The sequence below is a fragment of the Rousettus aegyptiacus genome, unplaced genomic scaffold, assembly GCF_014176215.1.
Source record: "Rousettus aegyptiacus isolate mRouAeg1 unplaced genomic scaffold, mRouAeg1.p scaffold_m13_p_10, whole genome shotgun sequence".
Taxonomy (NCBI): domain Eukaryota; kingdom Metazoa; phylum Chordata; class Mammalia; order Chiroptera; family Pteropodidae; genus Rousettus; species Rousettus aegyptiacus.
This window is the reverse complement of record NW_023416285.1, coordinates 58582203-58609617: the sequence shown is the minus strand read 5'-3', so window position 1 is coordinate 58609617 and position 27415 is coordinate 58582203. Positions and strand designations below refer to the sequence as shown.

General features: G+C 32.8%; 1 protein-coding gene across 27 annotated transcripts in view; it reads left to right on the top strand.

The window, feature by feature from the left end:
• Positions 1 to 27415, top strand: part of ADGRL3 (adhesion G protein-coupled receptor L3) — a 713052-nt gene that overhangs the window by 582559 nt on the left and 103078 nt on the right. For 23 of the 27 annotated variants that reach the window (XM_036226761.1, XM_036226753.1, XM_036226746.1 and 20 more), the window contains 4 exons: positions 1810 to 1848; positions 22589 to 22772; positions 23678 to 23800; positions 26847 to 27055. In XM_036226761.1, the coding sequence (XP_036082654.1) occupies positions 1810 to 1848; positions 22589 to 22772; positions 23678 to 23800; positions 26847 to 27055 (555 nt within the window). The remainder of the gene's footprint in view (positions 1 to 1809; positions 1849 to 22588; positions 22773 to 23677; positions 23801 to 26846; positions 27056 to 27415) is intronic. The other 4 variants (XM_036226802.1, XM_036226809.1, XM_016153125.2 and 1 more) reach the window with 1 other exon arrangement.

Below are 27415 nucleotides of genomic sequence, written 5' to 3'. Positions count from 1 at the left end.
CTGAGCATAAAGGAGTTATTTTTATCACTTAGAACCCCCTGATAGAATCATAAGGAAGCTCCTGATAGAATATAATCTACAGCTGCTTATGTAATCTGGGCATGCTGTGATTTTAATGTGTTATTATCCAAACTGACTAGATGCTATTAATGAATATTGCTGCCAGCTATTGTTATCATAATGTACTGCAAGTAGTAATTTCTATTAATGTTACATATCCATAACATTACTTGTTATAGCAATACTTTATATCCTTATTTAAAAAAACAGTGTTGATGTTTGACAGTATCAGGTAAAGCTGGCAATTAATGTCACATTCTAACTGGCTACAGCTAATCAGCTTGCCTACTCTGTATATCAAATAACTACTTAATGGGCAAATTTCCATTTGTGAAGCTTTTTAATGCTCTCTTTTGTTTCCCATTTGGCTCTTTTCAATTGTTTATATAATGTGGTTTGTCGTATGTTAATTTGCATGATGGGGTAAGTAGATGGGAGGGCAAAGGTTATTCACATGCTTGCTGGCTCACTCTCATTTCCTGTGGATCCCACTGTTCCCTGAAGCAGTTATAACCCATCAGATTTGCAAAGTCAACTCCTTACAAATCAATTGTGCTCCACATTGAAATTCTGGAGGGCTTAGAGTCCTGCAAAACCAAGATGCGAGTCAGTGATCCAGATGACAGCACTAGCAATTTACTTGCACTCATTCCTCGCTTAATTCTTTAGAGGAGTAACTGCTCTATGCTCATTGAAGAATGCATGAATTAAAGTTGGGAGAGTGTTAGCCACACAAAAGGCATCAGAGTAACTGCTTCTCAAAACTGAGTAATTTTCTCCTTCAACAATCAAGGCTACTGAAGGGGAAAAAAATAGGGAAAAGGAGGAAAACCACAGTTTAATTTATAAAACTTTGGGTCATTTATTTAAACGGGGCAAATGAGCTTATTAATTATTCATTTTATTACCAGGAAAAAATGTTTGGAACTAAATATGAATTACTATTAACCTTTCTCTCAGTTAAACATCACTATGTATACAAATAAACATAAACAGGTTTCTTATCCCACAGAAGTTTCTAAAATGTATGTGTGTGTGTGTATATATATATATATATATATATATATATGTATATACATTCATACACCTTTTTTTGTCAAAATTGTCAAAAGACATTTTTCAAGAAATAAAAACGATGATGACTCAGTTTATTGTTTACATTATTTTAATCAGAAGTTACTTATCGCTTGGTATTTATCCCCAGATTCCAGTAGTCATAATGAATGGGCATTTCAATTTTCTTGATAAACAGAATTTTTTGTATGTTTGAACATATAGTTTGTGGTACATATTAAGCATCTCTATAATTTGTAAACCACAAACAATGTACTATCTTTGAAAAATGGGTTTCAAATTTCTGACATAATTTACCTAACTTCATATGTCTTCATTTGTGGTCCATGAATTAATAACTAACCTGATGTGATGTGAAATGAATCATTTCAAATGAATGAAATATATTGATTTTTTACTAATTTATACTAAATTTATTCCAAGATTTCTTTCCATCATTAACAGCTTTATACCATCCAGTTTTCACTCAGGTTATTCTGAAAGGGTATTTGTTGGCTACTATTTTTCAAGCCACGGCTTACATTTGCTGCTGCTTAGCTTTCATTCTCTTCTGGAAAGTAGTGCACAACAAAATAAGGTGTTTTGTGTAGATGTGTTCTTTTATTTTTCTTGTTTCTTCTGTCACTAACTTGTTTTTTCTATTCTGTGTTTAATCTGCTGTCTTAATGGATTCAGCTTCAGAAAAGAGAGCGCTCTTGCAGAGCCTATGTCCAGGTACTTTCTGCGTTTTTATAAATGTGTAAAGTTGTTGAATTGTCTCTGTTGGTGATAGCGTGTATGGGCATCCAATAGAAAAATGATATAAACCCCGTTGAACTGAAGGAATTTCAGGGGGTGCATGAGTGTGGGAATGGAAAAACATATAAAAGAGTATATGCTGAAGAGACATTTGGCAGTGCCACAGCTCTGTCATACAAGAGGAGCACAGCCTGAAACTCGTGGTGTATTTCGATCATCAATAAAAGGTGAGTTGGGTGTAATATATGAATCTCTAATTTATTCGTAGAAGTATATATGAGAACATTTCATTAATATGTTGGGCCAGCTAATATTTTGGCAGCAAGTCACTCAGAAATGATACTCAGTCAAAGTCATGTAAGACAATGAATAGTCCAAGATACTTGGAATACCATGGAATACAATGTTCTCCAGTTAACATGTTGTTTGTTCCTAAGCAAGGTTAAAAACTATTCCTAAGTTTATGAATTCTGTGTGAAAAAACAGATCAATAAAAATCCCAGAAACAAGTTTTATAGTTCTTTTTGCAAGAAGAGAAGAGAGGCAAGAAGGCAGTGCAGGGGAGGAAAATTTTCCCTTCTTCCCTTCTAGGTTCTAATAAGTAAATTGACATAAGACAGATTAACAGGAGTAGAAGAATTTTAATTATATTCTCATAGGAGCCCCATGAAAACATGAGATTCAAAGTCAATGATGCAGCTGAAGTTTATATGCAGTCCTGGGCTAGGGAAAAGGATAAGGGCCTAGGGCTTCATAGTGGAAAGATTGACGTACACAGGAGTATGAGAAGCTCAGACGCTTGGAAAACAAATGCTCGTTCTGCCATGCAGAAAAGTCTTTCAGATAAAAATAATTATTTCTAGTAATAACTGTCTTTCTGGTACAGCTTTTCTATCTCAGTTCTTTCAGGTAGTTATGGAAGAGGTAAAAGTTTTGCCTGAGTATGTAGGTTTTGATTGCCTTCAGCTCAAAGTAATCTGCATGTCAAAGTGGACAATTTGGGCGCTATATTCTGATCTCCTTCAGCAGGAAGGAAGGAAAGTCAAGAAAGAAGGAAAGACATGAAACTGTGTGACTGTAAACTTTATTGTTTATGCATATATATGTATGTGTGTATATCATAGCATTTTTAAAGGAGAAAGTCAATTGCATTTATAAAGAGAAATGCCCTCAAGAACCAAAGTTACTGGTTCTCAGATTGGCAGTTCAAAAATGAAAACTTATCAGTTTATTCAAATAAATGTATTTTGTGAGAGTCATTTAAAAGGGGGAAAAATAGTAATTTAAATATCAAACAGATATAGGGAGATTAACTTTTAATTTATATTTTACTTTATTAGACAATGAATCTTCGTGCATAAGAAACTGGATTTATTGTTCTAAGGTTTTAGGAAAGAAATTGCTTTGGGAGGTTAATATACTATATAAAGTATATATATATATATATACTATATATTATATATATCTTATATATATATAAGATATATCTATTATATATATTTTTAAAAAAAAAACCTATACTGTAGTGCATGCAAAAGAGAAATGAAAATATTCTTCAGCATTAAAAGCCAAAGATCATTTGTGAGCAGTTTTAGGATTGTTTTGGGGGCCTTGGGGATAATTAGCCTTTCGATATTTAAATCTATGAAATGCATGGTCATTCACACACAAATCTCTGATGGAAAATTAATAGCACAGTTTATTCATTGGCTGATTTCCTGGTGTTATAATTGACTGGCTGTGAGTAAACGTTTCAGCTATTGACTAAACATCTGATAAGACCAAGTACACACAGAGTGTTGGTGAAGCGGAAATGCTCTGCTCACTAATACATGACATTACTTCTGTTCATTTTAACGTGGATCATTCTGTGAAATTCTAGAATGAATAATATTTTAAACTTTAGTCTATATGAATTTTAAAGACTTATTTATATTCTCTATTTTTCTATGTTCAGAGCATGTTCTGAGCTATATATTAAATAGGTAAGAAATACACGTGAAGTACTATATGCATTCAATTTGAAAAATGATAATTGTTTAGTCGTCATGAGATTCTTAAAAAATATGGCCTTTCCTTGAGCACAAACAATGATTCTTCTAGGTCTGGTTTTGACCATCTAATCCACTTAGCTTTTAATTATTTAGAGATACAGTGTTTATTTTATGAATTACTTAGATCCATCCTTTATTTCTTCTTGCTTCCTACCTTTTGTTTATTTTACAAAAAATAAAAAGCACAATGAAATCAGTACTGTCATCTGTCAGCTGTGAAAACTGATCTGTAGGTGAACAATTACAAATTTGCTGCTTTGATTTTTTAAGTACATTAATCGTTTAAAGCATTATACTTGTTTCAATAATTTTTACAAAATTCTGTCCAATATATTCGTCTTTATTTACTTGTAATTTTAGATTATACTAAAATTCTTATTGACTACCAAAAGTAAAAATTGACACTAGTCACAATAAAGAATATTCTTACTGTATATAGGGTATAATGCACACCTTTATTTTAGAAGAGAGTTTTAAGTTTTATGCCAGAGAAGATATGTAAGGCTTGTGTTGTATATGAATATTAAAGAGCTACTGTGGCATAATATTGCTAGAAGGAACCTTAGAGTTGAAGATGAGATAGCTGAGATCTAGAGGAGATGAAATGACTGGCCCAAGGTCACATGACTAGCACTGAAGGCACTGATGTTTCCCTCTGACATGCATCCAATGCTTCTTCAACACCAACAGTGATTTATTATTGAGAATAAATGCATTTATTAGTCTAGTCCCAAATTATGTGGCCATCACAGTTCAGAGCATTTTGCATAAATTCTTACTTAATATTCACAGTAAGCTTATGATGTAATTATTGATATTCTTTAGTTAGTGTAGAGAAAATGGGGCCAAGAGAAGATTAAATGACTTTTACCAGATCATACAGTAATAATTGACAGGGTCCTGAATTCTCAGCTAGGTTTTCCTAATTTGGAAGCTCATGCTATCATCCATAAAACAGTACTATTGCAGAACTGACTTTATTATTTGGTATTAGATATCAGGATAAATCTTTTGGTTTATATTTATTAATTTATTATACTATGTTTCAGGAATGGTATAGAGTAAAACTTACTTGTCTATATCTCTTTGTTTATTTGTTTTGAGACAGTTCAAATTGGCTGTATTTTGTTCTGCTATATCAAGGTCAAATACAAGCATAATTTGCTTTGAGGTCCTTCGCCCCTCCCACCGCCAGAGGAGACTGTGATTTAAAAATTTTCATATAGAAAAGAAAAAAACAAGTAGATAATATGATAACTCTATATTAAAGGAAGCAGTGTCAAACTTTTCCAAAGTACCCTTACAATTTTATATTTCCACCAACAATATATGAGGATTTTGGCTTCTTCATGTCTTCAGCAACACTTGTCATTTTCTGTCTTTTTTATTATAGCCATCCTAGTACAAGTGAATTGCAGAAATCTATAATTCTACTCATGGAATGGGGGCAAGAGAAGGTTTGGAGTATAATTCATGACCCAGTAACAGATCAGATGACTCCAAAGAAAGGTTTTTGTGCGAATCTGGGAGCAGTGTTAGGTAGCTAGTCAGGCATGAGCAACAGGAGTGAAGGCCCAGATCTACAACCATAGAAACTTCCCTTGAATACCTTCCTTAAGAACCTGCCAGAGATACCTCTTTTTTAGGGTTGTAAGTTACCTAAATCCTAGAGCACAAAGGCCTTTACAGCTGCTGGCTAAAGCAGCCACAAACACATGCACAGAAAGTACTGCCCATAATTTCAACGTCATTATACCATCATTATAATCTCATGGCTAAGCCTACAAGTTCATGAATCTAATTATAACAGAGTGAATTCTGAGTAAGCACATGCGTAGTAGGCAAAAGGTTTATATAGCAACCAAGTGTCAATCAAAATGACCTCACGAACCGATTACCTAAGAATGCTTTTGAAACCACCCATCATGGCCCAAATATAATGCAGACCTTCCCACTCATGTGCGGTTATAGCTCTCTTTGCTGAAAACCCGCTCCTCTCTTCACCTCCCAAATTCCACAGGGCTGCAGCCTTTCCCAGTATGGCCCATCTCCTTCTAAAATGTAATTTCAATAAATCATTTTCTAAGTCTCACCAACCTGTAATTCTTTCTGAGTCGGTGGGGAAGAACCAAGGGACAACACAAAATACCACCATTCGCCTCCTCCTCCATGCCACTGGGGTGACGCTGGATTCCACACACATTACCCCAGCGGTAACACTTCCTTTTTTATCCTCTTTTTTTTTTTTTTTTGAAAGGCAGATGTTATGTATGTTCTTTAAAGCTTCCAGTATTTAAAACAAGTCTTTTTTAATTTTAATTTGTAACTATAATTTGCTCATTTTATTGAATTAATTTATGTTGTTGGTTTTACCTTAATTATCCACTAGAAATCTCCATCTAAGATACCAGCAGAGCAAAAACAATCTCAGTCCTCAACTAGAAAAAATCACATAGTAGTTAACAACAAAAACATCCAAGAATTAATAATTGAGCTTATGTGCCCAGTAACCTTATCAGCACTGGGAATACAGCAGTATAAGTAACAGGTGAATATTCTATTTTCTCACCTAAGGGTAGATTATAATTAATACATTAAGTATATGAAATAAATTGTATATGAGATGGTGATAAATGCTAAAGAGAAAAAACAAGAAAGTGTAGGGGGTGGAAATTTTTTTTTTCTACCTGTATAGATTCTTTGCTAATAACCAAATAAGATAGATTTGCAGGAGGAAAACAAAAGTTTAATAACATCTATACCTCCTGTATATACGGGAGAGACCCATGAAAACTGAGTAATTCACCAAATGGCTGAAACTATCACCTTAAATACCATTCTCAGCTAAAGATAAAAGAAGATGTGGGGGTGGGGAGAGTCAGTTATGAGAGGTTACCAAGAAAAGCACAGTAACAAGAATAAAGTTGTGCAGATTTAAATCATTGTCTTCTCCATCGATAAGAGTTTCTAGAGATTGAGTCATCCTTGTCTTTCTGGTACAGAGAGAGAGACATCCTTACAAATGGAGATTTACTTTATAAATATGTCTACACTTAGTTTTCAGAGCTTCTCCTATGTCTACTATTTCTTTAAAATAACCAGCTTTAAATAATTCTTATTCTATAGAGACATGTTTTGAGATGGCAAACTCTTCTATCTTAAAAAAGCAGGAAATACATCACTGAGGTAATACTTGAGCAAAACTCTGAAGGCTGTGAAGGGGAGAACTATGCAGATATGCAGAAAAAAGCATTCTAGAGGAGAGACAGAAAGTTTCTGATGCAGAAATATGTCTATGATGTTCCATGAGGCCAGTGAAAGTGGGACAAAATGAAGAGGAAGAGGATAATAGGAAACGAATTTGGGGGGTGGCAAGTGCCCGGATCTGATAGATCATTGCAAGGACTTTGGCTTTTATTCAGAGAGATATTGTAAATGAGCAGAAGGAAGACATAACCTTATGTGTTTTAAAAGTGGAAGATAGATTATAATAGGAAAACTAAGGGCTGAAACAGGGTCACTAACTGAGAAATAATAGTCACATAGAGTAGAATATGAGTGTGGCATGCTGAGATAATTATTCATGTTCAGGATTTGTTTTTAAGTGAGGCAACCAGAATTTGTCTCACTTACAGGGATTGTATGTGGAGTATCAGAGAAGAGTTGAAATTTGCTTGAGCAACTGGAAGGATGAAGTCACCATTTATTGATATGGTCTAATGAGTGATCTATTTGGAAAGGACATGAAATAAACTTTACTTGGAGAATCTTATCTTTAAGATTCCTATTAGAATGCAATATAGATGTTACAAATGCCTTTAGATATATAAGCTTGAACTTTAACTGAGAGGTTAAGCTTGAAATAATCAGTTAGTTGTTTCACTTAGAGTGGCATTTAATGTTTCACTTAGAGTGGCATTTACAGCTAGTTTACGAGATGACCTACTAGAGAGAGAAGAGAAAGAATCTAGGGCTGAACCCCAGGACACTGTCACGTTAAGAAGTCAGGGAGAAGAGGAGAAATCAGCAGTAGCTACCAAAGAGCAGCCTTAAAGAAGGAGGAGGACCTGGAGAACATGGCATCCAGGAACACACTCAAGCTCTGCTTTCACAGAGAAGGAAACAATGTCAGGTGCTGCTGAATCTGCTCAGAAATGCTGATACAGCTTTTCAAGGATAAAAGTACTGTCAACTTTTGATTGATTTTTTAAAATTCCAAAGCCTGGACATCTATATTATTATATGTACTATCTAAACATTTTTACCTGTTCCTTTCGTTTTTTGTCTTTAATGCAGACTTTCTGTGAACCAAAGTTGCTACTTGCACCTTTGACAAAGTGCAAATTGAATTATGCCAGTTTTACTTGTGAGCCTCTGGTATAAAAGACAAGAAGAATTCTAACCTCCATTTATACTGCTAGGAAGAAATTAATGAGTATTTTCAAGTTGCTTGTTTGGTCACTTAATTGGCTGTGTGACAAAGAGCTCTGTGGTGCATGTCAAACAACTTTCAGAGTCCTCTAATGATTTGTGCTTTGCTTGACTTGTGATACTATTCTGTGTGGCCTGTCAGGCTGGATCTCCTTGTTAAAGTGGCTAGAATAAATTGGCTAGCAGTGTGCATACAATGTAGTATATTAACTACAGCAACAGGGAGTACTTTTAGCAGCTCTTTCAAGAGATTTCAATGTTTGCCCATAAGCATCAAAGCCAACCCAAACTTTCATTTAATATAATTAAAAGGACATCTGAAAGTAGTTTGAATCACAGCAGGTTCTTGAGGTTTGGTAACCCTTTGTTAAAACCCTGTGAACTTAATATATTTCACAGCTTGATAAATCTGCTCTTGATTTGTGTCAGTAAGAGAGAAAATATAAATCTGCACCCTGCATGTTTCTGGTGCCCTGAACCTATTGCTAAAAGACACTAAGATCAAAGAAAGTGACTTCTATCTACAAATGCAGAGTAGATTTCTTTAGCTTAAGAAGTTATAAGGATTCTCTCCTGTAAGTTGTAGTCATTAAATGCTGTTATAAGGCAATGATTGACTAAAAAGGCAGTAAAACTATATGTAATGTAAGTAGAGTAAATTATAGAGGTATTATTCAAGAGCTTGAAAAAAATGTAATGATTCAGAAACCTCCAAAGGACGACGGATGTTGATGATGGAAATCCTGCTTTGACACACAAAGAACATTATTCCGGGAATCTCTCAAAATTCCCGTAGTGAATGTGTCAGGTCAGGCAGAGATGGCTGCTTTACAAAGTCATTTCTGACTCTCCTATTTTGCACATTTCCTATAAATAAACAAAATGTTTCAGCTGCTGTTTGTATATACATGGTTTGCAAATGCTTCAGGAAGTAATTTAATGAGGATGATAAAAAGCCCTTCTGTTTTTAAATAAAATGTTTTCATCTAAAACAAAAATATTTTCTTCCTTCTTTATACCAAATGGTATTCTCTTCTCTCTAATGATTTCCTGATCAAAGTCTGGGTCATTATTTAATTGTAAAATGGCTTATTTAAAGCCCATTCTAATCTGATCTTTGCTTTCTGAATGTGAGTTTACCTTCAGAAAAATTTTAAATACATAGAACACAAATAGATATTATTTCTGTGTAAGCACAAGAGAATACACATCGATTTATTTTACTTCCTCTCTAACAGCTTTATGATCACATAGCTAACCAGAAGGAAAAATATATTAAAAATAGTATTACAGATTTAAGATCCTACTTTCTGGAAGTATCATTAACTTTTCTGGTACAGGTCAGAAGAGAAATGGAAATTTTAAGGTTTAATTTGCAGTAAAGTAGTTGCCTGATGGCTCGGAACCAAACAAATGATATTTTAGTACTGCTCCCAACAGAGTTATAATTTGGATTATTTTTCTTTATTTAATGTATGAATTTTGTACAGCTGGTAGTAACAGCAACTTGACTATAGTAACTTAAGTAAGCCAGGGCTTTATTCTCACATATAAAAAATAAGTGTAGATCCTGCCATCAAGGATTAGCGTGAAAAGTCTACATCATAAGAAACCAAGGCTTCGTCTATTTTCCTTCTCTGTGATCTTTAGCACATGGGATTCCGTCTTCAATATGACTAGAAAGCTACTTAGGTTTCAATCATCACTTCACACTAATCTCTAAACAGGAAGAAGAAGAAAGATAAGTAACTGAAAGATTTATCTCTTAGAACTTTCCAGAAGTCTCACTCAACTGCTTCATACCATATCCCTTGGGCTGGTCAGTTGGCATAGCTAAACACTACGTTAATAGGTATAACTTCACACCTGGGCACAGGCTCCAGTGATTCTGTGTTTAAGGCAAGAGAGTTACTTGGCAGGTAGCATTCTTAGATGCAACCAAAAATACTTTTTTTTTTTCTTACTTAATGATATTTATTGATATCTTTATCCAGTTTTGTCATAATAACCTACCATAGATTTATGACAATAGCAGGGTTACATTTGAACCCTAAGTACAGATTATTATGTTTTTTTGATTATTCTGTTAGTTATACTTTGAGGCCAATCACTTTGTTAAAAGAAAAAAAAATATTTTAAATCATTATCAGATGGCCTTTTTCTTCTCTAAGTAACATCTTGAATGGCTAATATAGAGACACATGGTTTAAAATTCAAAAATTAGAATAATAAATACACCCCCTGCTCACCAAGGCTGGTTCATTGCTAACTCTGCTGCATGCTACTGACATTGTGATGTATTTGAATGGTGTCCCCTTAGAGTTACTTAGTATAACCCTACCTCTCGCCTCTCTCCCAGTCCTTCAGCTCTCCTCCTTTAAAGCAATCATTGGTATCAGCCTTTTAAATATCCTACAAGAGGAAACTCTTTTTACTCACATCCATGTTTTTATAACGTTCCTTTATAAAGCTTATCATACGATCACAAAACAGTGCCATTCTCCTTGCCTAGAATAAAAACTTTGGGAGTAATTTTTGACTAACCCACACAATGAGGTACTGTTCCACTGCTGAAAAGAATAAATGTGTAGTGACGATCACAAGGTAGACTTGTATCATGGTTTATATCAACAAAACAACTTAACCCTTCATCTGTAGAAAACTGGTTGAAGGAACTGCTCCACCAAGTAATGGAACACTCTTTTGCCCTGGAGAGAATGAGGTCGATTTTATATTGAATAAAGAAGATGGGTGTGATACATTATGAAGTAAAAACAAACAAGCAAGCAAAAACCAATAGATAATAGCATCATTATGTGATCACGTTTATTTGTGTGTATGTATACATATTTACAAGTCTGAAAGAGTCCAAAACAAACTGTCGAAAGGTGGATGTTGTTATTCCTTAAATAGACTTTTGGGTTTTAATTTATATACATCTGTATTTTTTAACCATTTGCAAGCCTATACTTTAGTTTTGTTTTGTTTTTTACTAATAGAAATTATTTTTTGGACCAGTTTTAAATTTACAGAAAAATGGATTAGATAATACCGAGTTCCCATATATCCCCCCTACAGTTTCCTCTATTGTTAATATCTAACATTTGTATGGTACGTTTATTATAATTAATGAATTAATATTGATACATTATTATTAACGAAAATGTATAGTTTACTCAGATTTCCTTAATTTTTACCTATTCCCTTTTTCTGTTTTAGGATCCTATTCAGAATATCACATTACATTACATACATACATACATTACATTATAATCATCATGTCTCAGGCTTCTCTAAGCTATAACAGTTTTTCAGATTTTCCTGCAAACTTGTCATTTTTAAAAGACAGGAAAATGTGTTTTCCATTTAGGAAAGAATAGCCTCTATAGTTTAAGAATAACATAGAATTAGTCATTGACAATTAGTCTCAGACAATTATTTGTGAGCTCTTATGTTTCAAGCACTGTTACATGTGAAGCAATCCAGGTGTAAAGACAAGCAGAATTTCTACACTTGTAAAGCTCACATCCTAGTTGAGTAGAAAGAAGTTTGGGTAGGAGATAGACAATAAATCTATCAAAATAGTAAAATAAAATAATGTCAGAAATACAAATGAAAACAGAGTCATGGCAAGTGGAAGTGACTACTTGGTTACTTTAGATTGTTTATCAGGAGAGACTTTCTAATGAAGTGACAATGAAGTGAGTCATAAGCAGTATGAGATTAGCTATGTGCCTAACTGGAGAAAAAGCATTCCAGGATCAGAGATCACCCAGGCCACCCTGTGACCTTTGAGTGATTGAAGGGTTTTGAAAATAGAAAGAAGGCCGATATCCAGGGTTAAGGGAAAATACTGGGGTAGGAAAGCTATGGAAAGGAGTTAATATTCTAGATGCTATTAAAGCGCTTTAACTAGGCTCATGACATTGTATTCTTGCATGATTATTTTGGTTGCAATCTTCATTTTCCTCTGATAGCCATTCTTATAGCTTCAGCTGTCACCTTTATGAAGGTAATTCTCAAAAAGACATTAAGCAATAGCTTCACACACTTAAAATTCTTCTGTTAATCTAGTCTCTCTATTGCTGAATAATGTTTTAAAAATGCAAATTGGATCATGACTTGACTGTATGCAGAGACTTTTCATTACTCCCCTTTTTCCATTAAGAACAAATTGCCCTTTGGGGACTAGTGTTTGAGAATTTGATTCTTCTTGTTGATTTCCCACACCTTGAACCATCTTTTCCCACATTCTTGGATTCTGCACTCCCAAACCACTTAATTACTTTTAGTTCATGTCCTATGCCTTTGTGGTCATAGTACCTTCTGCTTAGATTACTTCTAAATTTGTTTCTTTTTCTCCATCCTTTCATCTCGATAACTTTGACTTAATCCGTGAAGACCCACTTTATATATCACTTACTCTAAGAAAGCATTTTTAATTTTTGTCCTACTTAGTCTGGATAAATGCCCTCTTATGTGAACTTATAACATCCTCAGTTTTTCATTTATTACAACATTTATCAAGCTACATCTTAATATCTATTCACTTTTCAATCTCTGAGCTTCTTAGCAATGAACAGTGCCGCTTTTATTTCTATATCCTAAAGACCTTTTGAACTGTACATAGTACATACAAAGTAACCTCTAACCATTAACGGTGTAATTGAAACTCAAGGACTCTATTTCCCATGGCCTACTGGTATGTCCACTGCAATTGAAATCCTCGAAATGCTTGCCTACACTATCGCCGATCCCTCTCCCATTCCCTTTTAAATTCACCTCATCAGGCTTTTGCCTTCACCACTGTGCTACAGCTGCATTGTTGAGGTACTAATGACTTTATTCTGCTAAACTCAATTGTCAGTTGTCAATCATCTGACCAGTCAGAAACATCTGAAACAATTGATCACCCCTCTTCCTTTATATGCTCTTATCAGGAGAACTCATTCTCTTGATTTTTCTCCTATTTGATGCTTCTTTCCAGTCTTGTTTGTTGGTTCCTCCTCTTCACCAAACCCCTTAAGGCTGGAGTGCCCTCTAGCTTAATACGTAGTTCTCTCATTTTCTCCGTATACAGTCACTGCCTTGGTTATCTATCTCACTGATTTAAATACCACCTATATGCCTATGACTCATAAATGTTATCTTCAGGCCAGGCCACTCTCCTGAACTCAAAAATTAATATTCAAGCTCATTTCTACATATCTTTACTTTATTGTGAAATAGACACCTCAGACTTTCCATATTCATAATGGAATTTCTAATCTTCACTCATGAACTAGTTTTATATGCAGTCTTCACATACCTTTACAGTTTTCTTTCTCTTTCCTCCCAATATGGCCTCCTTAAGGTTTTAGAACATGCAAATGATGTTTCCACTTGGGAACTTTTATTCGGATTCTTCCTTCTGATTAGAATATCTCTTCCAAATATCTGCATGGCTAACTCCCTAACAGCTTTGTCTTTCTGAATGGTCTCTTTTTCAGTGAAGCTCTCCTGAACCATTGCTATATAAAATCATAAACCATTCTTTCTCCAACCCTACCTCTGACCCCTGACTTTAGATCTTTCTATAATGTCTATTTTCCTTTTATTTTGCATGGTACTTAGCTCCTATCTATATCTTTTTTATTTTTTTTTTAAATCACCTTGCCAGAATGTTCAGTTCTAGGATTTATTTTTCTCTACTTTGTTTAAATTGTATCCCAAGAGTCTAAAACAACATTGACACACATTAAATGCTAAAGAAATATTTATTGAATGAATAAATGTCCAACTTCAAGGATACACAATTTCGAACAATTTATCCCTTAAATGCAGCTTTTCTGTTTGTTTGTTTTTTTAACAACCATTCTACCAGTTACCCCCTCCCCAAAATCTAAAGTTATTGTTTCAAGAAGAAGGGCATTTTGGATGTGTTTACATTTGAATGGATTTTTAAACTGGTGGAAACTCTCTTCCCTTGACTTGTATGATATCACACTCTTCTGGCTACTTCCTCTTTCTTTATCTCAGATGTTGACTGTTCTTTCTATACTTTCTTCCCTATATTGTTAATGTTTCAGGGTCATTGATTCTTCTCACCCTACTAAGTTTATCTGGATAATATCAGACATATTAATGGCTTCAGTGACCTCATGATGCTTAAACCTTTGTGTCAAGAACACATATTTGAGTAAGCTCCAGGCTGATGAGGTTAAGAACATGCAACCCCAAAATATGCCCAAATATGCCATTAACTATTTTGAAGGCAATTGAGAAATAGCAGATGAAGAAAGGTTCTCTGTTTCCCCCATTTCTTCCTAAAAGTAGATCATAAAACTTCCCATGTATTAGGAAGAGAAGAATATTCTTATCACCAGAGAATGGCAATCAATGTCAAAATGGATCTGTACAAACACACTAAAATAACCCTTATCTTCCATTAGTTTCCACTGTATATTTTCTAGTCACTTTTCCCAAATTTACTGCTTCTAGAATCTCAAATCCTTTTCCTTTATCTTGTCACTTAAAAAATTTATCATTTTTCATTTGTAAAAAGAATATAAGCTCTTCGGTCTTAACTACTTGTTCGGGTCTTCATTTTCCTACGAAGGCTCCTGTGTGCACATACAAACATTAAATAAATATTTTGTGCTTTTCTCCTAATACACTATCTGAAGTCAGTTTAATTCTCAGGTCCAGTCACAAAATCTAAGAAGATTGAGGAAAGGTTTTCCTTCTCTACAAGGTTTATCTAGACTTTTCTAATTGTTACCATTCAAGTACTTTACATTTAAAATAGGCAACTCTGAATTCATCATGTTCTGTACATTCTTCCCCCATACATACTTACAATACCTCCTGTCTTTTAACAAACACAAATTTACTCTTGTTTTTTATTCCCATTTTGAGTGCCTGATCGCCTACTTCCAAATTCTGTGCACTGAACTTTTTAAAATTATTTTTCTCACTAACTGACTTTAATTAATCAACAATTATTATGTATTTTTGTAATCTCTACTTTGGAGAGTATTAAATATCTTTGTAATCTCTAGTTCCCTTCATTCCCAGAGCCAGAATGCATGAATTTGAACCCTGGTTCTGCCTTGTTAGCTAATTAGCCTTTAGCAAGTTACTTAACATCTCTGAGTCTCAATTTTCTAACTGCAAGGGGAGGATAATAATTTCTACTTCTTTGGGTTATTGTCACAATTAAATGAGAGTCTGGAACACACTCAATAATTATTAACCATTATAATTTATATCATTCCCCTACTTTAAAACTTTCAATAACTTCTTACCCTTAGGAAGAATTGCAAGTATCTTAACATGGTTTGCGAGCCTCTTTGAAAACTAGCCTTCACTCACTAATTTGCCATTGAACCCTTTGTACTCTTTGTTCTGCCATGAGGAATTTTTTTTGGTTCCTCTGATGTGCCTGTTTTTTCATCCCTGCACCTATAAGCACATGTTCTACCCTTGCCTATTTGGTTAATGTTTAGTTTAAGCTTGGATTTCTACTTCATGGAGCCTTTCCAATATAGAGCTTAAACTCTGTATTTCCACTATTATAATGTGTGCCACGTTATATTTGAATTACTTGTATAATTTTTTGGCCTCATATATTGTCATATCTTTAAAGGAACATCTGTCTTTCTTTTGACATCACAATTGAAGGTACTTAGATAATATTTGTTAAATGAATGTTGAGTTAGAAAGAAATTTGAGTTAACTTTGTAGCTCCATTTATTTTCTGTAACAATATAGATTTATTTGGCAGCAATCATTTAATTTTAAATGATATTTTAAAAATAATAGTCACTTACACTTTGCTAGAAACAATACATTTTTGAACAAGTGTTTTCTTGAGGCAGAATCTTTTCTATAAAATTTTAATTTCATCCTGTTCTACTGTTAAAGGTTCTTATTACTATATTAAGGTCAGTTGTGTTATACAATCTAATTTTAATTAAGACTTGAAAATGCCAACACTTTTCTGTAATATAAAAGGAAGTTCAGAGATTAGTAGTTTTTATATACTTAATAATATTAAATGACAGTGATTATAAAAAGAACCTTAGGTTTATTGATCAGATGTGTAAATATCAGTGTCTCAACTTCTCATAAAAAAACCTGCAAGTTTAAAACTGTTTTGAAGATTCTACTAACATTTGACCTTTAAAATTTTGATTTGAATCAATATCTAAACACAGATTTGAGTACAATGTGCCCTATTCAGTAATGATTTTAAACTTACACTCTATTTTATTTTATTCTCAACTGATAAACTTCATATCATGAAGTCAAAAATGAAGAATTAAAGTTGTTTTTATTTTTTCAAATTATAAATAAATATAAACTATATTTACATACATAAGTGTAATCCGAAAGCAAGAGATGGGAGCAGAGGAGACCTGAAGACTTATTTCTCTTTCTACATATCTGGAGATTTATACATGAAAAATATTTAATATATAAGAAAAATATTTAAACATAACTGTATATATAAATAGCAATAGTAAAACAGCAATGTTCAACATAAAATGTCCTGATATACTGATAAATATTGCATTCAGGAGACCACGTTAAAAACCAAAAATACAGAAGTAAAGAGTAAAATAAAAATTTCATATTACTAGGCAATTTTTCAAAAGAATGTCAGCAACTTACGAATTTGAATTTATCTACTAATAGGAAATAATTGTTCTCAACTTTCTAATGGGCTGCCAAATAATGATTTGCATACTTATAAATTTTTATTTTGTTTTAACACAAAAGAACTTAAAAAATAATGAAAGAATTTATATAGAATTCATTCCCCATTTTGCTATTTTTCTTGGATTTATAAATTCAATCCCCATTCATCCTTTAATATTTTCTGAGGAAATTTTCTTTAAAAAGAAATCTAAATATATAACTCCTTCACTTAAAAATCTGTAATAACTATACATTTTCGACATAATGAAGCCCAAAGTTATATCATACTGAAGATCTACATTTTGACTTCTACCTACTGTACTACTTTCATTTCTCCCACTATACTCATCTTTTAACATTCTCCATACACCAGTTTTCTCATCCCAAACACATTACATTTTCTGCCTTAGTATTTTTTTTTTAAATCATCAACATGCTTACTATGTACTTTAGCCTCAAATTTATCCTTCATAATCAAGGAATGTTTATTCATCTTTTAGTGTCTAACTTAAAATCATATACCTTCTAGGATCTTTTCTTGATCCTCCTCAGCAAGAAATCATTATTTTTTGTCCCATATGCTATGAGTTTTTAGCTCTATTTTGTGCTTACCTTCTACCATGTATCATAGGCAAATTGAGGGCAGAGTCTATGTTTTTCTTCTGTTTTCTAACCTCATCCAACAACGAAATTCCTAGTTCTTTGCATACCATACATATTATACATATTTAACAGAACCTTCATTTAATTACATTGAAAGTGAGCTTTGCTACACTTAAAAACATTTTGGAAAGATTTTTATGGAATATGTTGTTATGCTTAGTGGTCTGCATTCACTACAATAACATGCGCTTCTGGTTTTTCTTTTCTTTTTTTAAAAACTCTGAGTGTCTTAATTCCACCAAATTCAGCTTTTCTTCCTTGCAGAGCATACTGATATCTGAGCACTTTATTATCTCAGAATTCTTGGGAGACGTGGCAAAACATTGTAGAACTGGAAGTGATGCTTTAAGTTTTCCTATTGTATATGAAGTCATTCATGATTCGATAGTAAAAGTAGATTACCTTTATTTAATGGGCATTTGTCGCATACCGGAAGTGTCTCAAGGCACTAAAATTTACCTGGGAAAACACAAATGAACAAGACCTCGTCTCTTAAAACATCATGGCCTAGTGAGAAAGCCAGAACTTTTCTTGAGTGAGAGATCTAAAATAGTAATTTGGGTAAATAAATAGATGCTTTAGATAATGATATATGATACAAAGAAAACAAATCAGGTAATGGATTTAAGGGTGGGGAGATTCTCCCTAGGTATGCCGATAATGGAAGAACTCTGAGCAGTTGATAACTTGAGTTAAAACTTGGATGATGATCTCATGATTAAAAAGTTTGTGTTTAGAAAAAAATACAATAGTGGAAAAGTTATTTATCTTTTCATAAGGCAGTCATTAAATTTGGATCTTTATTTAGGTAGTTTTCAGATGAAAGAAGGATCGCTAAATTCCCCAGGTGATTCTGCTTTCCTAGTTTGAGATTTACTGGTCTCCTGGGTTAGAAGTATCATTGGTATGTTTCTCACCATTGATCCTTTTGTGTATTCTTGCTAAGGAATCCTAGGCTATTTCGCAAGCACACCCTCATAGAAATAATGACAAAAGTTGTTATTGAAAGGATATATAGCTGGTTTTTCCCAAAATTTTTCATAGTAGTTGTAACACATAATTAAATCTTCCCTTTTGAAATATACCAAGTATAATTATATAATTTATAACATCTTTTAACAAACATACTACAATTATATGCTATGAGTAAAACTAGTCAAATGAATTTGCTTAAGATCCAAATAATGATAAGTGGTCCAATAATGTTGTATAATGCCAATATATATTCAGAAGGACATGGTAAATCCATGATCATGGTATGAATCTAAGCAACTTTTGACACTTTCTAATTTATGTTTGAGTTCTAGAAATAGTCAAAAATCTAGTCCATAAACTGTAGAATGAAGAGTATTATCTGATAGTAGGATGCCCCTATCTAGTCTAACTTACTTTCTTATGTAGTTCAGACTCTGTTGACTGGTTAGAAAACAAATTTGTCAGAAGGCACACTGAAATTTAGTGGCAGAACTAAAATGCAAATTTCTAGCACCCAACTCTGATTTAGTTTCTAGTAATTTAAAAAAGATAATGAAGTGAGGTAGCATTTACTTTCCAGCAAGGACATCATTGATTAAATTTATTTTTCAAAATTTTGGGTTTCAGTCTATACCTATCAATACTACTAGGTGATTTTTTTTTTTTTTTTAATCCTGGATCAATGCATAGTGGTGAAATGTAAAGTCCTTTAATATGAATTCAAGACCAATCTTATTTTTTTCAACTTTAGAATATAAATTTTAAGTCAGAAAAATATAATAGAAAAGAGAAATCAGTAATAGCTGTTAGATAAATATTAAAGTGATGTCCTAGTAACTCACTTTGATCCAATTCATTGTACATTTCCCATTCGACTGTTCAACTTGGTTCTAAATATAGTTAAGCTCATTTCTTTGTAAATAAATACAATGAAAATCTACCTGTTTTTAAAGAGATGTTGTTGGCCTTGTAAAAAATAATTCAAATAACTAATTTGACCAAAAAAAATTTATGATCAGCTGTCATCATTTGTGGGTAAAATATACAAATGCGTAAATGTAATAAAGAAAACAAAATATAGATATCCTTTTATCGTTGAGGAGTTGTGACTATTTGGCATTCATTAAACTGGTAATAGCAATATGTCAGCAACCTTTGGAAAGCTTAAACAAATTGTATTAATTATAAAGCTGTTATCAAAATTAACTTAATTGTGCTGTCTCACTAGCAAGAAATAGGCCAGTTTGTTCAAACGTCTAGAACACACATTATGGACTATTTAATACACATGTTCCTCTACTCTCCTTTCCTCAAAGCTTCATGTAGTATAGTCTTTAGTAATTAAGTTCTGTAACAGGTCTGTTTATAAAGATTGCATTGCAGAAGTTATTCCTTCCAAATCTCTCTTCCGTGTGAGTATTTTGCAGTCATCATGTATGACTTGTGCTTCATTCAGTGAAGACCTGTCTTCTTTTCACACTGGACTTCGATATCAAATAAAAGTGAAGATAAGATTATACTTTAAGCACTTATTATGAGCCAGGCAACCTTATGAAATGTTATATTATCATCTCTAATTTACAAGTTAGGTAAATTGCCCACCATTACACAGCTAGTAAGTGACAGAGTCCAGGTTCAGACCCAGAAAACATGGTTCTAAATCTAACATTCTGATTTTAATACTGCAGAATTTTGTCTCTTCGTGCCCTGTATTGACATTTCCTTACAATTATACTTAAATCATAGCAAGTGATTTTATAAGAATAAATGACTGTTACCTACCCAGGTTTCAGGACCATATTTTAAGTCTGTCATTTCTATGATAAACTTAGAAATTTAGGGAGCTTTAATAAAAAGCTTCTCTAAAGACTTTTTTGGAAGAAGCAATTGTTGAAAATGTACTCAAAATTTATAACTATGAAGAAATATTGCACGTTAGGCATTTTCAGTTACAAAACTGAGATTAATTAATAAGAGGTGCCTTTTATTCATTTGCTATCGATATAAAGATGTGGTATTTTAGCTGAAGCCACCTCTTATACAAAGTTTCTATTTAGAACATTCTCAGAATTGATCATAGTTGTTTCTTTTTTCTTTTTTCTTCCTTTCCATTTTTTAAGTTTAAAAAGTTATAAGTAATAAAGGCCAGAATAGAAATACTGTATTATCCTCAAAAAATGTTCCCTGAGGTGAGGTTTAAATTAACCAATGTAAGATTATTAATTAATACTAAAATGGCTGCTCCTTAAAGAATAGGCATAATTTCTGTTGCATGAGGGATTGTTTGGAGCATTTATAATGAATTCAGAAGATTACCTAATCCAAGAAAGAATACTTTCACTCAAGAGGTTCGTGTTCTCTATTGGCTTTAGAAAATACCTAAACTTTTTTGCTCGTTTTCTATTTGGTACCACCTTTCTGCCATATCCTGTTGGTATTACCCCTATAGAGAACTTCCTGGAAAGCAGATCATTTTGTTGTGATCCGGAGATGCTTTTGTTTGGCTTCTAAGTCATGCTTTAAGCTCCGAACAAATGACAGAGCTAAGCACAGTATGTGAAAATGTCCAATCATTAAACTCATGAGAAATTTTTTTTTTCTTTTTTAAATGATGCAAAGAACTCAGGTTGTAAGTAGGACTGTTTTACATAAAAGAAGTCCAGTGAAGTTGATTTTTGGCCACAATTTGGAATAGCTGGGAAAAATATCAAGAAAAACAATTTTTATCTAAAAGCAAATTAATTTTTGAAGCTAGTGTTAATTGGCGGCCAAGGTGTTTCATTATGAAGCTGAATTTTTAACAGTTGTTACTTGGTTACAATGAAAAGCACCAGCAAGAAAAAAACACTACAGTGCAGTGGATATTTGTCCGGTCTTTCCCAATCTCTCTACCAACATGTCAATAATGTGAGTCCTGTTTTAAAACACCCGTGTGCTGCCTATGAAGTGCTTGTGTTGGTTGTTTATTCAACTTTGTTTCTGGATAATATGGATATTTCATAATCAAAGGGTACAGGGATAATCACTTTCACATTTCAAATGTCGTGTTTCTCTATTTTGCAATTCTTTGAATTAAACCTTAAGAACACCTTATTGGGAGAATTGCTTTTTCTCTGTAACCTAAAGTATAAAGCTAGCCACAGGAAATATATAAATTGTAACTACAGAGATGATTCTTTTGAATGAAGCAATATGAAATGTGGTTCTTTATCTCTATGTTTGAGTGTACCTACTGCCAATTCCTTTTAAGGAAAAACACCTGAGGGCCATAAGTAGCAAGTTCCAACTGTTTACTCCCTTTCCCAACAGTAAACAGCATGAAAGTTTCTCTCCACACATAACATATCCAAAGCCCCAGGGAGTATTTATGCTTTGATATTTTCCCCACTCTAACATTTTTCTAGCCGGGTAAGAAAAAAAAATTGGTTTGTTCAGGGAGTCCTCAACATAGGCAACAAATTCTTATATTGTCCTGTCTCTAGTTATTCTTTTAATCTCTGTTGTGTTCAGCATCTAGTTTTATGGTGATATATAGACAAAAAAAAATTGTGAATGATGTGATAAAAGTGTTGGTTTAAATTACTTGCCAACAGTTCCCAGCCAAATAATTTAAAGCTGTGATTATAGTCTTACTTAAGCCATTGCTATTGATTCTAAGAAGCAAGCATGGCTTTATTTGTTGTCCTTCAAAACAAAAGCAGGTTTGTCTCTTGCCTTGAAAATTCTCAGCTAGAGTTTTACAGAACAAAATAATGAATGCTTCCACTGCGGCATGTCACAGGGGAGGCTGGGACAATACTGAACTCATGCACACCGCTGATCCTTACTTGCTGGGCAACATGTACACCTGGATTTCTGACAGCTCTGTAGATTCACTAGAGACCTGTGTCATTCTGTTCATCCTCTCGTAGGCAATGGTTGAGACAGTTAACAACCTCCTTCAGCCACAAGCTTTGAATGCGTGGAGAGACCTGACTACAAGTGATCAACTCCGTGCAGCCACCATGTTGCTTGACACTGTGGAGGAAAGTGCTTTTGTGCTGGCTGATAACCTTTTGAAGACTGACATTGTCAGGGAGAACACAGACAATATTCGTAAGTGGCCTTTGTTAATACAGGAGGCCAGAGACCCATGCACAGCAAAAGAAGGAAAAGAAAAAACTATCTATGGTGGCTTAAATATTATGAGTAACATTTTATTTCACTGAAGTTATTATTTTTCTATAATTGGAAGGATATCACTTGTCATTGCTTAAAAGGGTCTTCATAATCATGTATGTTACCCTCCTTAGGATAGTCTAACATTAGATACATTAGCCTGTGATCACTTACAGTGAGGTCTTTTTTTTTTTTTAAGTATATATATAGGTATTATACTATTTAAAATTTTATTCTCCTAATATAAGACTTAAGGATCATTTCAGTTACCATTAAAGTATCTCTTAATTACATACTATAAAGAAATTAGTCATTTAAGTAAAGACAGTAAAACAATTTTTGATAATTGTGTTATTGGCTTATAAAGAATATAAATCTATTTTTATTGTGTATAAGGTTGTAGCTGACAGTTTTATTTCAGAAGATTTGATAAAGCTGTTTCAAACTTATTACATTTAAAGATAGATCAATATTTTTATAATAGTTCAGCTCTAAATTATAAAAAGATCTTTTACTTAATTTATAAAATAATGATAATGTATTGAACATAAAGTTAAAGTCAGTGACAAAGTATAAGGATTTGAGCTTGAGGTTTAAATTTTAGGCTTTATAACCGATACATTTGTATTCTTATTTACCTGATTTTAATAGTTTTTATTTGCTTTATTAAAAAAAAATAAGATACTAAAAGAATACTTTCTAAATAAAAGATTGAACTACTGTAAAAAATGACAGATAGAACATTAATTCCAGTGTTTTGATGTCAGAACTATTTCACTGATTTAGGAAATTAGCTTTGTAATGTTTCTCAATAAGCATTGATATCTCTTTGACATTAACAGAATTGGAAGTTGCAAGACTGAGTACAGAAGGAAACTTAGAAGACTTAAAATTTCCAGAAACCATGAGTCATGGAAGCACTATTCAGCTTTCTGCAAATACTTTAAAACAAAATGGCCGAAATGGTAGGTTAGAGTATGTTTGTTAAGATTGATAAAATTAAACTTGTCATCAATGTGTTGTTTCTTGGCTTAGAATTTTAACTGTGCTATCCCAAATCTGCTATCCAAGTCATCTGCTATCCGTCTTCTCTCTTGCTTCACTGCTCTCATTTTCCTGTTTTTCCTCCTCTTTCTTAACTTCTGCACCAACAATATTGCTTGTTGTCAGGACAAAATTCTTTCTAAATGTTGAAAATTTTATAAGACTAGAGTTATAATCATTGTTATGTCACTAATTTGGTAAAATTAATTTTGAGGCAGCAATAAGATTTTCTGCAGAGAAAAATCAGATTCCTGATATAGCTTCCTAACTGGTTTCTTTTTTTCCACTCTTGCTCTCAAAGAGTATATCCTGTTGACAAAGATTCTTTCTGAAACAGGAATCTTGCCAGTTTTGCTTCTAGTTAAACTTAGAATGAAATCAAATGCCTTGACCAGGCTTACCACATGCTACCTGGTCTATGACATTCCTGCCTCATGTGTCCACTTCTCATCTGCCTTTAGCATGCTGCCTGTGATCCAGACAGTCTAGTCTTGATTCTTTTTTTTTATTATTATTATTGAGATATAATTGACATATAACATTATACTAGTTTCAAGTATACGACATGATTAAATATTGGTATATATTGTAAAATAAATAACAGAATAAGTCTAGTTAACATCTATCATTACACATAGTTATAATTCTTTTCTTTTGATGAAAACTTTTAAGATTTACTCTGTTAGCAACTCTCAATACATGCAACACGGTATTATTAACTACAGTCACCATGCTATACATTATATCCCCATGATTTACTTATTTTTTAATCAAAAGTTATACCTTTTGACCCCTTTCACCCATTTTTTCCTACTCTCCATCCCCTTTTCTGGCAGCCACCAATCTATTCTCTGTATCTATGAGTTTTTTTTTAATTTTGTTTAATAAGATTGCACATATAAGTGTATTTGTCTTTCTCATCTAACTTATTTTACTTAGTATAATGCCCTCAAGATTCATCCATGTTGTCACAAGTAGCAAGATATCCTTTTTTATGGTTGAATAATATTGCATTGTGTGTGTACCACATTTTCTTTATCTATTTATGCATCCATGAAATCCGTGAACACTTAGGTTGTTTCCATGTATTGGCTCTTGTAAATAATGCTGCAGTTATCATGGGGATAGGGTGCATAGATCTTTTTGAGTTAGTGTTTTTTCATTCTTTGAATGAGTACCCAGAAGTAGAATAGCTGGATCACATGGTAGTTCTATTTTTAATTTTTGAGGGACCTCCGTATTGCTGCTGCCACCAATTTACATTCCCACCAACAGTGCACAAGGGTTCCCTAGTTTAGTCTTGATTTTGTTCCTCGAACACACCAAGAGTGTCCCTGCATCAGATTTTTGCATTTTATTTTTTTTCTTTCTGGAATGCAATTTTAAATTTCTTTGTATAGTAGTTTTTTATTCACAACTCGATATAAATCTTACCTCTTTAGGAAGGTTTCCTTGTTTCCTGGAAGGTAGATGGCTCTTTCCTATTAGACATTTTATGCCAATTCTTCTTCATAGCATTTATTCGTTTACTATTATACAAAATTATATTGTATATATTTATCTTTATATATTTATATATAATATAATTATATATATACACATAATATATACTTATGTTGCCTTCTTATTGTCTAGGCAGTCAGCTCCATGAGAGCAAGGATCTTTCCTAATTTATTCATTTATATAACCCTAGTGCCTGACACATGAATGCACATACTAAGGATTTATCAAATAAATGTGTAAACTTTCTGATACAAAGTTATGAAGACTGAAATATGTCTATATTAGGCATATTATGTTTTATACCCATTTATTTGATTTACTAAATTAATGGCGTGTGTTTGTGTGTTAGGTCACGTTTAAGCATTAATTTTTGAGTGAAGAATTTTTAACACTTATATGTGACTAAATTCACTGGTAAAACAAGGTGAGATGGAACAAGTGGAAATTTGTATAAATTATCAGCCAGTCATAAACCAATTTAAAAAAAAAGTCGTTACTGTCAACAAGAAAAATACGTAGATGTTCTTAAGTTTAGCCTCTAAAAATCAGCTTTTATTTATTAAATCTAGAGGGAAAGAACTAAAATTAAATTCTGTATTATAACAGTCAAGAAGTATTTAGTACATTACTATCTTTGTTTAGTACTATGTTAATGGATGTGGATTGGAAGTTTAAGAATGCCCCTGTCCTTCATATAGCTCACCAGCAGTGTACAAGAGTTCCAATTGTTCCACATCCTTATCAACATTAGTGTGGACAGTCTTTTTTATTTTAGAGAATCTAGTGGATATGAATGGTATTTCAGTGTGATTTTAATTTTTATTTCCATAATTACTAATGATGTTGAAAATTTTTCATATGTCTCTTAGCCTATCATATATCTTTCTTTTCTAAAGTATTTGTTTATATATTTTGTTATTTTTGGTATTTATTCTTTTACTGTTTATGCATGCAGAAACACATATACCCATTAGTCATATATATGCATATATATGTGTATATTTCTGAGTCTGTGGTTTGCCTATTAATTTTCTTGATGCTGCATTTCAATAGACAAAAATTTTCAATTTTGATAAAAATCAATTTACTATTTTTTTTCTTTTACAGTGTTTTTGGGGTCCTAACATCTAAGATAAAAAATATATCCTATATTTTGTTCTAGGAGTTGTATGGTTCTGATTTTTATGTTTATTTCTGTGATCCATCTTGAATTAAGTTTTGAGTATGGAGTGAGATAGGGATTGAGGATCACATTTTGTAAAGCTGATACATAGTTGTTTCAGCATCTTTTGATTTTCCTTTCCTCATGAATGACTTGGTACTTTGATTAAAATTAATACTTGATTTTTTTTATGTATGTATTATGCAGATCTTATTATAATCTAATTAGAACTATCTAAGCGGAATATACGAAGTAATCAGAGTTTCTTCCCAATTTATAATTCCCATTTGCATTTTTTTTAGGAGAGATCAGAGTGGCCTTTGTCCTATATAACAATTTGGGTCCTTATTTGTCCACGGAGAATGCCAGCATGAAGTTGGGAACAGAAGCTATGTCCACCAATCATTCTGTTATTGTCAATTCCCCTGTAATTACAGCAGCAATAAACAAAGAGTTCAGTAATAAGGTCTATTTGGCCGATCCTGTGGTGTTCACAGTAAAGCATATTAAGGTAAGAAAATGGTATGGTAAGTTTAGTTGTCTATGCTGTATATATTTACTATAGCATGAACACAAATGTACTATTTTTTTTCTATTTTTTGATATATAACAATTCATTATCTATTAAAGGATAGAGATAATTTTTTTTCTGATATGAAGAAGGAGAATATTTCTTTAATATGTAAATACTGATGGTAAAAACATTCATAGATTGATTTATAAATACTTCTCCATAATTAAAAAGAGCAATATGTTCAGTAGAACTGGACATGGCTTCACATATGATGTTACAAGTAATTATGACTTTGTGTGTAGATACATTTTTGTGTATATACAAAGATTGTTTTGTAAATTGAACAAAGATTTCTAA